The sequence below is a fragment of the Quercus lobata genome, chromosome 4, assembly GCF_001633185.2.
Source record: "Quercus lobata isolate SW786 chromosome 4, ValleyOak3.0 Primary Assembly, whole genome shotgun sequence".
NCBI lineage: Eukaryota > Viridiplantae > Streptophyta > Magnoliopsida > Fagales > Fagaceae > Quercus > Quercus lobata.
The window spans coordinates 14,214,991-14,230,333 of NC_044907.1; the positions used below are offsets into that span (position 1 = coordinate 14,214,991).

Below are 15,343 nucleotides of genomic sequence, written 5' to 3' on the forward strand. Positions count from 1 at the left end.
GACACAGGGCAGAGCAGAATTGGAGTGGTAGTTAGAAATGAAAAAGGGCAATATCGGAGCAATGTCTAAGAAAATTCTACTTCCGTTAGGTGCACTAGAGGTGGAAGCAAGAGCGGCAGAAGAAGGAATTATTTTTGCAAGGGAACTGGGACTTGGGGAAATAATGGTTGAAGGTGATGCTTCAATAGTAATATCTGCCCTCGAGAATCCTGAACACTCCCCAAGCTCAATTCAGAAGATTGTGGAAGGAGCCCAAACGAAACTAAAGGCATTCAAGCAGTGGAAGACAAACCATGTGCGTAGACACTGTAATTTTGCAGCACACTTACTTGCTAGGCATGCTTGTAATATTGATGACTCTGTAATATGGGTTGAGGACACCCCACCCATGATTGCTGATCAGATCTGTATGGATATTGTATCTTCGGCTTTAGGCCCAGTTTAATGAAGTTGATCACGGATTGATTATCAAAAAAAAAAAAAACCTTGGATTGAAAGGTCTCCTCCTATCCATCATGGATGGATTCTATCCCACGCTAAAAAATTGGAATGAAAGGAGATTGTGTTGATCCATGTTAATTTAAATATATCATGGCAAATTCAGACAATAGAAACTATTATATGGAATTGAATTGTGACTAGTCATTTGAAGGTATTGCACAAATGTGTGTAAAATATGCTCAATTACGTAAGACACTTGTTCAATGACAAGTTCCATCAAAAGAAAGTTTTTCATCCCTTGAGGTGTTTAGTTGTGTAAGAGAAAAATATTGGATAAGGGGGAAAAAGATGCATCAAATGGTAAGAACTTAGAAGGGAAGGGAATTGAGGCATCTGTTGAGGAAATTAGTGTCCTAGTTTGTTTCTTTTGGGGAGAAAGGAGAAGGAAAAGGAGGATCTATATTTTTGCAAGGAATTTGTTGTCAAGGACATTTAATTATAAAGGATGCATCAAATGGTAATTGAAAATATGATTTAAGGCATCAACTGAGGAATTATTCAAACCCAAGCAACATACTAAACCATAGTGATCTTAAAAAGCCAAGATAACATATATAGTCACAATACATAGAAGTTCAGGACAACACCATGGAAAATAAAGACTCGAAGCAACAAAGTCCAACTCATAAACACCACCATTCATGACATAAATTCTAAAATTCCCCATAGGAAAGAACCTTAATCTTCCTTCCCTAACAGAGTGAGCAGGAACTTCTTGTAATCCCCTGTTGTTTCCTTGGACACTGCATCATCAAGGGCTACACTGTTCCTTTCATAGTAAAGCTCCTTGAGGTCTTTCAAGTCCTTCTCTGCCCTCGTAACGATCACACGAGTAAGTGCATCCTTATCAGTCCCAGACCTTTTGATTGCATTGCGCAATACCTATAGCAAAACAACTCAAGCTGAGTCCAACTAGTACTACATTATTGGAAAGAAGTGAGAAATTTTCTTACTTTATATGAAATTTCACCTTTTCATAGTACTTCTTTGGGTCCTCAATGCCTCGAATGGCAGCATGCAGCGCCTTTTGGAGCACATTAGATTCATCTTTCAACAACATCTGGGGGAAAAAAATTCATGCTTGATTAATATTGTGATTAGCTTAAAATATTTGAGTGAACATTAAAGTTTTAGACTCTTTTTACAGTTCATAGAACTCTGAGGTAACTTGCTTCTTTAAGCACTAATAGTGTTAAGAAACAACTTGTTGCATATCTAATCATGGTGTTTGACGCATTTTCTTACATTTCAATATATAATGAAGGGTTTCCATATCTGTACCTTAGTGATGGAAGTACCATGCTTATCTCTATAGCGGTTAAAAGATGCCTTGAGTTGTGCCTTGCTCCTTGTTGTCAGGATCCTGATAACTTCTTCATGATTAAATATTTTGTCTTTGATAGCTTCATGAAGAATATCAGCTTCAGATTTTGCTAATGTTTCATTTATCTCAGGGCCATCATACCGGTAAGTAGTCACTAGGCCAACAAAGAACTGTAACAGTCCAAAAAGTCAGAAAGCTCCAAATTATCTTAACTTAATATAGGGCACATTAAAATCTAACTCTTTCTTTCTATGAAACCCTAATATTTTTTTCTTTTTCTTTTTGCCAAAAACAAAGCCCAATACATTTTTTGTGGTGTTTTGATAATAATTTTTTAATGGGTAAATTATAATTTTCGTCTATGAAATTTGATATAAGTTCAATTTTGGTCCTTCGTGTCGAGTTTACCCCAAATTTTAGGAACTAAAATTTAATTTACATTTTTCTAGTTTAACATATAATAAAAATACTATATGAAGTTTAGCTCCTAAGTTGCATATAGGTATATCATGCCACCAAAAGTGATGAAGACAGGCAACTTTATAAGGAGACTATTTGTTTAGCATCAGTGATCAGTCTTTTTTTAGAGAAAGTATCTCCGGCGCCAGACGTATGAGACTGATGTCTCAATGGACCCACATGTCAATGAGACATTGGTCTCACATGTGTAGCGCATAAAAGATTTTTCCCTTTTCTTGGGTATTTTGTCTCCACATTTTTCAATCAAGTTGTTTTTTTATTATTAAAACAAACATGTTATAATAATTGGAGGAGGGAGATTCAAACCTAATTGTCTCCATTATAAACACTAGGAAGTACCAATTGACCTAAGAGCATCGGCATAAAGTTGGTTATCTTAAACTAAATAAAAGCTTTACAGTCTATATTCATTTTGGATGAAGAAAACTATGATGTATATAATATATATCCTGTAATTTGGAAGGAAAGAGTGAGAAAGGACAAATAAAAGGGGCCAAACAACATGCCTTGCGCAAATCCCCGGTGGTATGTGCAGCCACATCTTCTTCCAAAGAACGTTTGTAGCGGCTTTGGTAGGCACGCCTCACTGCCAAGAGCTCTTCAGGAGAGTAGATGCATGAAAGTTCAATGATAACAGGAAACTCTGTCTCAGCTTTCTTAATGGCTACATTAGCCAAAACAGCATCTCGATCTACTGGGTCCAATATCCACCTGTATACTGCTTTCTGCATGTGTTCACAAAAGTCGGAAAGTTCATTTAGTATCACAAAAAAAAAATGGGGAAAAATTAAGAAGGAATTATGTTCCATTGATTGATATTGGTCAAGGAACAGTACTTGAATCAAAACAAACCTCATTTTAAAGTGCATCAAATAGAATATCACATCTATTAGAGTGAAGTGTACATAATAAACCTCATTGATCATATGCATTAAAAAATCTTTAGGAAAATTTTAATGTAAGATTTACATTTTTGACTAAATAAATGTGTACAATATTTGTTTAGTTTATAATGTAAATTTTATCTTGATAGTATAATTTAAATTAATAAATGTTCGATTTTAAATAGTCAAATTCAATGATATTTTAAATTTATGGCCAATTTACACTTTCGGTCCTTCAATAAGGGGACAGTTTTTATTTTGTTCTTATATATTTAATTGTATCAATTTTGTCGCTCAACTATTAATTATGTCAATTTTTATACCTCATTTTTTTAATATCAACTCATTTACATCTTTAATCCATTTAATTTCTAAAGGTTAAATTTGACTTGAAATTGAAAGTGGAGGAACGAAATTAATCACTTTGAAAGTTGAATGATAAAATTGACATAATTTTCCTCTAAAAAAAAATTGACATAATTAAATGTAAATTATGACAAATATACAGGGACCAAAATTGTAACTTGGCCTTTGAAACATTGAAAATTTTATATAAAAAAAAAAAATTAGAAATTAAAGTAAAAGATGATTGCTCGGTCAAATTTTCAATATTAATGGTTCAAGGTTGCTTAGATCACAGTGACAAATGAAATTAATAATTTTCTAGGGGCCCATTTCCAATGGCTCGTCATTTAAACTTTGGTTGGGGTTGGGAAATACGAGTGACCCCAAACAATTTTGTTTTGTCCCTTCTGCCTATTCCCTTGTTCTCAATACAGGACAATTTTATAGCTTGAAAACACTCGGACCACTAGAAAATAATTGTGACAAAACCAATGGTTTCTAATTGCTACAATTATGAGAATTTATATGCTTAAGCATTGTTTGTTTACCCAGAAAATTTCTTAATTGACCAAAAAATATATAAAGATGATCAGGATTATATTGATAATCTAACCTCAAAGTCCCCGGAGAGCTCGGACTCAAGGCGCTTGATGAGATCTTCTTGATAAAGCTCCTCATAAGCTTGCCTAATTTGCTTCCTTTGAATTGCATTCCTATGTCCAAGTATATTGATTATTGCTTTCTCATCAGTCCCCCATCCTAACAAGTTAACATACCAAAAAAAAAAAAAAAAAAAAAAAATTCATATTAGAATAACAAAAATCATATAAATTAATGAAAAGTGCAACCTTTAGATGTTTTTATTTGCAAAGAAAATTTAGGCTGACATTCATATATTAACACTAACATAAAAAGAAGAAGGAAAAATTAAAGGCATCAACATATGCATATATTCTTCAGGAGGCTTGTGGCTCAATAATATTGTGTTCAGTTTTCATTTCATTTGTATATTCCATTAAATTACTTACAAAATTATGTCTACCAAAATTAAAAAGTAGAACAACTAAGTACTCCCAATCACCAAATAGGAAATTAAATAACTTACTAATAGTCAAATCAATGAAAAGTGCTCGCATTAGAACAACAAAAATCATATAAATTAATGAAAAGTGCTACCTTTAGATCAATTTATTTGCATAGAAAAAACTTACTAATAATCAAATCAATATTCAAAGAGTCACCAAAAAAAAAAAAAAAAATCAATATTCATAGAACAAACAATTTAACCTTTACAAGCTTTTTGGAGTTTTTCTGCGTCTTCATGGATGGAAACATTTTCAGTAACGATGATGGTAGCCATTGTTTAGCTCTTCAATCTTTCACTAGAAATAATTTTAATTTCTCTAGAATGACACTCCTATTTATAATGCTAAGAAATGTAATTTTATTAAGGCCTTGTTTAACTTAAGAATTAAGAATCATTAATGACATTTTAAAACTTGTTTACCCGCTAATACATGTGACTTAGTATGCATTAGTTGGCTTAGATTCTCATACAATCACTGTGTCATGTGTTGGCATTCTCTGATAGGTACTTCTAGTACACGTTTATTCCACTTCTGTTTTTGCATCATTGCATGGACGATAAATACATAAATATCCCTTTCCATAAAAGGACATGGGTTAAATCATAAATGAGACACTTTGAAGTTTGAGCCATTTACTTCTCCACCCAATTAAGCAAAAATGGACAACTCTCAATGACAAATCAAATGAACAGACATTTTTTTTTAGAAAGAATGCACAAACCATTTTAAGTCACTGCATACATAAATAATGATTATTAAGACTTAGGGTGTGTTTGTTTGGAGGTGAAATAGGGTGGATGAAAATTTTTTTGAGAGACAATAAGAAGGAAAACCTTTTTTAAGTGTGTTTGGTTAGGTGAAGAGGAAGGAAAATAAATGATGAGTTAAGTGTTTTCTTCCCGAGCCTACCAAAAAGTTTTATTTCCAAAATGGAGAGAAAAACTAAAGGAAGAAAATGTGGTTACTTAATGGACAAAAATGCGCATGTTCAATTCATTTTTTTTTTTCTATTCTTTCCTGACGTTGCTTTTTTGTTTGTTTTTTTTTTTTTTTTTTTTTTTTTTTTTTTTTCGGTTTTTTGTTTTTTTGTTTTTTTTCACACACAAGCTTCCATTCTAGATATAGATCTGTCGACTTGCTCATGCATTAACCAAATCTACGCCCTTAAGATCAATCCCAAAGTCTCCTTAATCCCTAACTTGCAACAAAACCATGCTATACAAATCCAACTTGACATGATTTCCATTAATGAATTTAGTTTTGGGATGAAGAAGGAGAAGGTATAGAGCTTGTCAAAAAAAAAAAAAAACTGGGTTTAGGTTTGTTGGCTGTGCTTTACAACTCTGATGTAGAGGGTTGGTACTTTGAAGGATTTTTTTTTAATTGTTTTATTTATTATTTATATAATGATGTGACAAAGATCTGACTCAATTAACTTGAATATATGGTTTTACATTATTGAGTGTGTGGGTCGTCAAACATTGCTAACATTGTCCTCCCAGTAAACTGAATAATTTCTTATACAATAGATGGTAATGAAATGAATTGGAGTTTTAAGCTAAAACAAACGGGCCTATATATTTTATTTGCATAAAAGCAGCATCCAAGCTTATTTTATAAGAGAAATGCATAAGACACTCATGAGAGATGCAGAGCCGACTCAATATAGTTTGAGATATAAAGCGATAAATTTAAGTGGGACATTTAATATTTGAATCTCAATCAAATAAATTTATTTAATACTAACATAATTAGAGCTAATTTGATAAATTAAACACATACCTTCATGAATTAATACTAACCAAACTAGTTTTTAATTAAAAAAATACTAATCAAACTAAGGTTAATTTCATATGGAGAATCAAATATCGTGGTTCAAGCATAAAATTAACAAAAAGAATAATTTTGAATTTTGATGTTGGTGTTAAGGCGACATAGTTTAGTAAAATTATAATCTAATTTTGAATTTTGATGTTAGTGTTAAGAAAGAGATAAAGATTATTTGATGTGTGGCCTTCTGGAAGATTACTTGACTAATTTTGATTATGTAGGATATTAATTTACAAAAATTAAAGCTTTTAGTGAAAATTAACAATTGTTGATGATTTGGCATATTTAGAATTTTTTTCCCCCAAACTCTTTAGGGTTCAATTGGATTGAGTTTCTACTAGTCTAATATTTTGGAGGCCTTTTTTGGGGTGAGAAAAATATGCACATCACCTTCGTTTTATTTTTCTTTGGTGATGGGAGCCCTAAGCCTAGACCTTGAGCTAACACTGAAAAATGTATACTTGGCTGTTGGTACACACAGTACATGACCATATCATCGGTTTCAATGTGAATGAATGTAGATTATAGGGAGAATTATCTACAATATTGGTATGGAACATCCGAAATTAATGTAAATAGAATGGGATATTCCTAAAATTTCTTCTTGTCAAATAAGATATTCAGAATTTAATTCTCGTTTACACCAAAAATTAATTAGTATTTTAACCTAATGTTAAAATACAATTATCAAGAATGGACACCATAAATTAAAACTCTATTCTCTAAATAAATACTCTAAATAAAACCAAAAAAAAGTAGGGAGAGGAGGACGAAATATCATAAATAGTAGTAGTTGTGATTATCAAAGTTAGGTACTTGTTAACACAAAATTTAATGCGACTACAAGTCTTTCCTTGGTAGATGAGATCCCTCATCATGGAGTTATTAAAATTTATGATCCTCGCAAAGGTTAGCATCAAAATTTTGTGCGAATGTTAAAAGTTTGTACTAGCTCACGTCCATGTTTGTTGTGGGATAGTAAACGACTATGATATTTATATATTAATTCTAGCTATTACATATAAAATTTCTAGAATGTATTTAATCACTCACTCGAATGTATTAATCAATTAAAATTCCAAATCAAATAAGATTTGTGTCCCCAATAATCCTATTTATTCTTTGTATATTTACTCAAACAGTTTCAATTATATATAATTAACCATTGTAACATATCTATTTTTTTTTAAGACGAGTTGGGCTCAGATTGATAATCTTGAGTATCCGTAGGAGGAATAATACTACTAAGCAAACGTAGACAAACTATGCATCAAGTTTTAAGATATATTTGAACAAAGACCCTATATATGTAGAACCAAAAATTCGGAGACAAAACTGTCATAGCAAGGGGCATCACAGTGCTTCTCTTCCACAAAAGTTCTGAAAGTACAAAAGGGAAGCCAAATGGGCCTCCAATGGGATCTAATGAGCTCGGACGAGAGTGAAGTAAAAAATAAAAATAAATAACAAGAGCTTGAATGGAAAAGAAGATACACTCGTAACTCAAACATAAATGGGGAGTTTAGTTTGCTATGACATGTCTTTGATTTGATACACATTACGATGATGTAACATTAGAATTTTTGGTTTATTTTATTTTTTCTAATATTACCATAATCTAAAATTACAAAATATATTACATCAACTTAATCTTATCACATTCTTAAACAATATATATTGCATTATTGTATTGAAATTACATTAATTTAAGAAGATTATAATAATATAATATTACGGTATAATGTAACATCACGGCAAACCAAACATCCCCAAATAGAAATGTTTACAATTAATTTCCAAAATCAACAATGAAAAATCAAAATTTATGGAAAGTATATTACAAATAATACTTTGTAAGACTAGCATTATTCTTATGCTATATGAAATGAAGACTTGCACTTAATATTTTCATTAATAATAAGGCCCAGTTAACTCGTGTCTTCAGGTATTTGTTAATGTTAGAAAAGTTTTAATACCAGTTTTATGAAAAATATTAAGGAAAATGTTAATAAATGCCCTAAGGGCATTAGTTTAGGAACTATTTTTAAAAATGATTTATTGAAAATTGATAAAGCAATTAATTTTTTTGAAAAATTTTTATATTTCCCATGAAAGCGGTGTTAAAAATTTCCTAATTTGGTGTATTAACAATTACACTAAGAGAATAAATTATTTTACAAATTATTGATATGACAAATTCTTATTAGTTATATATTTTGGAGATTCTAACAAAGTAGTTAATATAGTAAATAAAGTTGTCATTCAACCTAAATACTTTAGCAAATGAGTTTAGGGCTAATTATAGGAAAGTTTTGACACTCTTTTTATGAGAAAGGAAAAAAATTGTCAAAATATATATTTTTTTCCTCATAAATTTTTTTTTTAAATGGATTGTTAACTATTATTTCAAGAATATCCATTAATATTTTTATAAAATATTAATTACTTTATTATTTTTCTATAAAATATTTTTAAAATAGTTCACAACCAAAACATTCGTTAATATTTCCTTTTCTATTATTACGCACTTCATAAAAAATTCTTAAAATCTTCTTGCACTGGCTCCAATTTATCGAGTGATCCCAAATCACTCTCTCTCGAACAAGAAAAGCATAAAAGACGTCATAGCGATTGCGTCATTCTCACAATCACAAACATACAAATGTCTCACCAACTTGCCATTAATTAGTTCATTAATCTCAAGGACTGTACTTATCTGTCTTTTCCTGAAGAGCCAGTGAAAAGAGTTAAGATATGAAGGGCCACACGTCAAAATCTTGTAGTTGTAAGGATTGACTTGCTTCGTGTCTTCACTTTCTTCTAGTCTTTATGTGATAAGAAGAGAAATAGGACTTATTAGAGTCTGTCCAATAAGAGAAATTATTGCCACACATGATAGGTTCTATTGTGAAATGTGAATGAATGTGTATCATAGGTGTGGCAAGTTAGTATTATTGAAGTAATTAGATACTTAACCCCATCTTCCCCTCCTCCACTATATCTTTTTATTAAAAAAATAATAATAATTAACTACTCAAGTTAACACATGCGAAATTTATTGTAAGGACAAGGTTTTTTTTTTTTTTTTTTAATAATACAATTGTAATAATAATGAAGAGTGAATTTGAACAATAATTCTCTTAATAAAAGAGAACAAATTGTACTACTACGTTAATTACACACCACTTGACTATGAGTCTCTCTTTGTTTACACTAGTTAACGCATTTGTTTATGGGGTTTGTTAAAATTAATAGTCCTTGGTAAAAGTTAGAACCTAGGAAAACAGGACGAGAAAAATTATAAAACAAGTATATATGATAACTTATAGAAGTCATAAATGGATAATTTAGTCAAAGACAGGCGGTATTTTTTTTATTTTTTTTTCAGAGATAATATTATTTTTTTAGGTAATTACCTTCTTTTTTTTTGAGGTAATAGATAGAACTTTATTTGATGTAAGAAACTATAATCAGGTACATGTATGGCCGTGTGTCACCAGACCAAAGATAAAACATTACAAGCAGCTGCTGAAATCGTGACTCGGTGGTTGTATACCAGAGGGACCATAGCAGCAAAATGAATAGAAAAACTACCACTGTGTTGCGCCTAAAAAGATAATACTGTGTTGGACCTCTTAGGTAATTACCTAAGAGGTCCAACTTAGTGTAAAGTCCATCTTCTGCTAAATCATCTCAAGATGTTCTAGGGCAAGCTCAAACTTTGTTAGAGGGTCAAAAGGCGATCAAGGTTGATTTTGATTAGAGGATCAATCGACTTCCTTACCCTTATCTAGATGAGCCAAAGGGGCCAACGAGCTAGAAGGAAATGGGGGCAACCTAAGGGGTAGGAAGTGGATCATTGGCCAGAGGGATGAACTTGGTTAAGTCAACATTTTGATATTCTTGGACATAGAATAAAAAAGAGAGAATATAAAGAACAAGGAAACGATAAGAACAAGATGTAAGGTATTCGTACTTTTTTAGTGTTGTAATTCATGGTCCATGATCTTTTGAGTAGGCTTAGGATGTAGTAAGTGTTGTAAAAAAAAATGTTTAGACCCCAGTTTAGTTTAATTAGCCAAGTTGTTAATTAATCCAATTGAACTGGTCAAATTAATAATGTGTTATATGTAGTATAACTTGTTTCATCCTCCTTTAAAAGTTATCATAACTTTTGAGTGAAATTGTGATGTGCATTTATGTTAAAACTCATTTTCCTCTCTCTTGTGTGTGTGTGTGTTTGTTTCTCAAAAAAAAAAAAAAAAAAAAAAATATTTGTCACTTTTAAGGTATAGTGAAAAGTAAATTTAAACACAAAGATTTGGTCAATGGAGAAAATTCTAACGAGATATTACTTTGGAATAAGCATGATTAACATGTTTGGATGTTAGTATGATTGAATTGATTTTCTATTTGGAATAAGTGTATAATTACATGCTTGGATGCATTGGTTATGAATGAGATTCTTCCCATGTTACATACATATATATGGGTTGGGTTCAAGTTACACCCAGTGTAACTCTAAACAATGTTACATCACCTAATAACTTGTTATAGAATTTATATTTTGAAAATCGCACCGTTAAATTACATGTTCTATATTAACAATCATGCCAATTTTCATGTCAATTGGATGTTATTTACCATTTGATTTATAAAATCATCTTTTATGTATTATTTTAAACTACAAAAACTTGAATTTAAAAAATTGATTGATTACATAGTTATTAATCTTTGATCACATTGAAATTTTGCAAGTATGGAGAATATACGAAGATAATGTAATCTAAAAGTAAATTTGTCAAAATTTGCATCCAATTAAAAAATATTAAGTGGTGTAACATTGCTTAGAGTTATACCAGGTGTAACGTGAACCCAAGAACCCAACTCTCTCTCTCTCTCTCTCTCTCTATATATATATATATATATATGTGTGTGTGTGTGTGTGTGTGTGTGTGTGTGTGTGTGTATACATACATACATACATACATAGATATATATATATATATATATATATGAGATGGGTTCAAGTTACACCAAGTGTAACTTGACAAAAGTTACACCACCATTTGTAAACCGTAGATTTGTAATTGATCTCAAGGTTAAAAAAATAGCATTAAATGCTAATTGACTTACACCTCATTCACTTAATTAATAGCAATTTTGTTTCTCTCTCCTTATTTATTATTTAAAACCTTTTACATATATTCCTTTTTTTGCCAATGACTTTACAAATATATTATTTGTGTTTTGTTTCCAGTTTCAATTTGAAGGTATAGAGGATAGGCAAGGAAGCTGGGACTTGATTATTCTGTCGTACCATGCCTTTGATAATCATATTGTGAGGTTTCCTCAACCTCCACAGGATGCAAAGCAATTAGGAAAATCTTATTTGGGAAATCCTGATTGAAGACCATTAAATTTAATTTCTTAAGACACTTAATACAGCAGAGAAAGCTTTCATTCTTTTGCTCATTTTAGGCAATAAAGTAGTTCAATGCTGAATTCTCTCTCTTCATTCAAGGCCAATCCTCATAATTACAATCTTATTCTTCCTTTAAATTTGTTCTTTATAATAATGGTTTTTGAACTCTTTAAAACTTACTTGTTCAACTTTTTGACACGAGACCAAAAATTATCAGTAATCATGTTCATAAGGACTTAGACAAAGGACAAGGATCCCAGGTAACATAGTGATATAGTTTGATGCAATAACTCTTCACTAGTAATCTAAGTACATAAGTGTTGTAGTAGTGCCTTTTCCCACAGAGTCGTAGATTTTAAGCAAACTGTTTTTAATCAAAAGGAACTATGTACTTAATTCTTCATTTGTTGTAATTACTTCTTCTTCTTTGTTTCCTCCATTTATTTAAAACCTCATTAAACAACACTTAGCCATTTATTTATTTTTAAGGAGACATGATATATATTCACAATTGATAAGACTATAAGAGTATGACCAGCTTAAAAGAAGAAAAAAAAAGTAGTATGAACTCAAAAAAAAAAAAAAAGTATTGCAAATATATTTGTAAAGTCATTGGCAAAAAAAAGGAATACATGTAAAAAGTTTTAAATAATAAATAAGGAGAGAGAAACAAAATTGCTATTAATTAAGTGAATGAGGTGTAAGTCAATTAGCATTTAATGCTATTTTTTTAACTATTAGATCAATTATAAATCTACGGTCTATAAATGGTGTAACTCTTGAACACATCTATATATATATATATATATTTTTTTTTTTATATTTATATGCATGTGGAATTTATAATGTTGGCAACTTGATTTGATTCTCATTTTTTAGATTAATGTTTACTAGCATGTTGTTATTACCTTTGTGATTTTTGTTATTATCTTGTAATGGGTTTATTTTTTTATTTTTTATTTTTTTTAACTAGTATTTTAAATCCCATTTTCCTACATCGAATGGCTTGATCCACATTCTCTTTCGAAAACATTTTTCGAAATGATTTCCAGAAACATTCTCATAAATTAAAACAAGTTTCCATTAAAAAAGTTTTATCATTATTTGGGTCCCTTTTGAGAATATCATCTTGAAGAGAAAAATTCATGCGATTTTTAAAATATCTAAAGAGAATACTCTCTCCTTCAAATATTCAAATAATAATTTCCTTTTTCAAAAACCCAATTTCCTTTTTAAAATTCAAAAGTGACACTTTTCCAAAACTTGTGAAGTTTTCCTTTTCAAAATATGTCTTCAAAAATCATTTTTATGGTTTAATGAATTATATTTGATTATTTATATGAAATAAACATTAGTTTGGTTAGTATTAAGTCATTAAGTTATTTATTTAATATATATCAAATTAGCATTGATTTTGTTGGTATTAAATAATTTATTGTTCTTTTTAGACCACAAACATTGGATCACCAAATATCACCAATAATTCTCACTTGTCGCTTGAAAAGAACTATTAGGATTAGAAATAAATAAAGAATAATCGGGATTAAGATGTAAGACTATTAATATAATTTTTTTATTAACAAATTATATGCACACATAATGCATTTAAAGGGAAGATGAAAGTGCTTTTTGATATCTTAACTTAATAATAAAGAGCAATCATTATATAGTACATATCACAACATAAATATATATATATATATATATATATATATATATATATATATATATTATCACATTGGTTCCAAAGAAAATATATAATCGCATAGGAAAGTGTACAATCACTAATGTATAGAAACCGAAAACAACTAAATTAATAAACATATATATATATATATATATATATAAATATATATTATATAATTTAATTTAATTTAATTGTTTTTGTACAAATTCTCACTTGAAGAAGAACAAGAACAAAGTTTTTATTTTTCCAATGTAGTGGCAATGTTCTTTTATTTATTTTTTTGTATTTTTCCTTTTAGATTAAAAATACTACTTTATTTTCCTTTTGCCCCCCTCTTTTTATTATATATATATATATATATTATATGTTTGGAATCATAAAAGACATTGATAAAATATAAAATATATTCTTTCTTTTTTTCTTTTTCTTTTTTGAAAACTTGATCCACATAAAGGATCGATAATAATAAATTGGTACGTTACACAGTAAAATATATCAAAAACAAATATTATTAAACAAAAACTAAATTTTATTATTAAAAAATTTCAACCAAAGTTTTTTTCCTACATATAATGGATTTCAGTGTTCCTCTCTACAAATTCAAGCAACTGATAAATTTAATAGTTTACTTTCATATTTTTCATTTTGCGTTATTATTCTTTGCATATGGAAGAAATGATACATCATCACATCAATATATGTATTAATTGGAAATGTGGTGATTTATGATTCTGTCATACTCATAAAACGATACATGACCACATTTTAGATACATGACCACATTTTCTAATGGAGTCTCCCTCAAAAATGAGATATGCTCTCTCTCTCTCTCTCTCTCATAATTATTCATGTCAAGCCACAACATGCAATAATGCTCAACTGAATAAAAGAAGGATTAGTGTCACCCTCATCCTGGCTGGCGAAAAGAGTTAATATAAAAGGGTCACACGTCAATCTTTTAGTCATTACTCTGAGGAATACAAGGATATCAAATCATAACTACCACATATACCCCCTATTGAGATGGTAGGATCAATGGCTTAAAGAATGACATAGACTTGAAGGTTTTCATTTCAAACCACAAATTATTAATTTATGCGGTTTTCTGAATGTCTTATCCACAAGAGCGGAAATAATATAGCCAAAGACTGGAAGAGTAATAATTGTCAAGTGCCTTGTAATTCTTTTTTTTTTTTTTTTTAAAGAAGAAAAACTAAGCTTTCATTAATAAAGATCAGCTGCAAGTATCTTATTAAGTTGTGATGGAACATCCTCCATTGGCTTAAAGAATGACATAGACTTGAAGGTTTTCATTTCAATCCACAAATTATTAATTTATGCGGTTTTCTGAATGTCTTATCCACAAGAGCGGAAATAATATAGCCAAAGACTGGAAGAGTAATAATTGTCAAGTGCCTTGTAATTCTTTTTTTTTTTTTTTTAAAGAAGAAAAACTAAGCTTTCATTAATAAAGATCAGCTGCAAGTATCTTATTAAGTTGTGATGGAACATCCTCCATTGGCTTAAAGAATGACATAGACTTGAAGGTTTTCATTTCAAACCACAAATTATTAATTTATGCGGTTTTCTGAATGTCTTATCCACAAGAGCGGAAATAATATAGCCAAAGACTGGAAGAGTAATAATTGTCAAGTGCCTTGTAATTCTTTTTTTTTTTTTTTTTTTTAAAGAAGAAAAACTAAGCTTTCATTAATAAAGATCAGCTGCAAGTATCTTATTAAGTTGAGGTGGAACATCTTCCATCTACACTATCAAACC

General features: G+C 29.9%; 1 protein-coding gene across 1 annotated transcript; it reads right to left on the reverse strand.

Annotated features, from left to right (window-relative positions):
• Positions 1-1,015: 1,015 nt before the first annotated feature.
• LOC115983666 (annexin-like protein RJ4) lies at positions 1,016-4,939 on the reverse strand. Its single transcript, XM_031106399.1, has 6 exons — positions 4,822-4,939; positions 4,148-4,293; positions 2,812-3,030; positions 1,783-1,995; positions 1,472-1,561; positions 1,016-1,383 (listed from the first exon to the last, which is right to left on the reverse strand). The coding sequence occupies exons 1-6, from the start codon at positions 4,892-4,894 to the stop codon at positions 1,180-1,182; spliced, it is 945 nt and encodes a 314-aa protein (XP_030962259.1). The 5' UTR covers positions 4,895-4,939; the 3' UTR covers positions 1,016-1,179.
• Between the last annotated feature and the right edge of the window lie 10,404 nt (positions 4,940-15,343).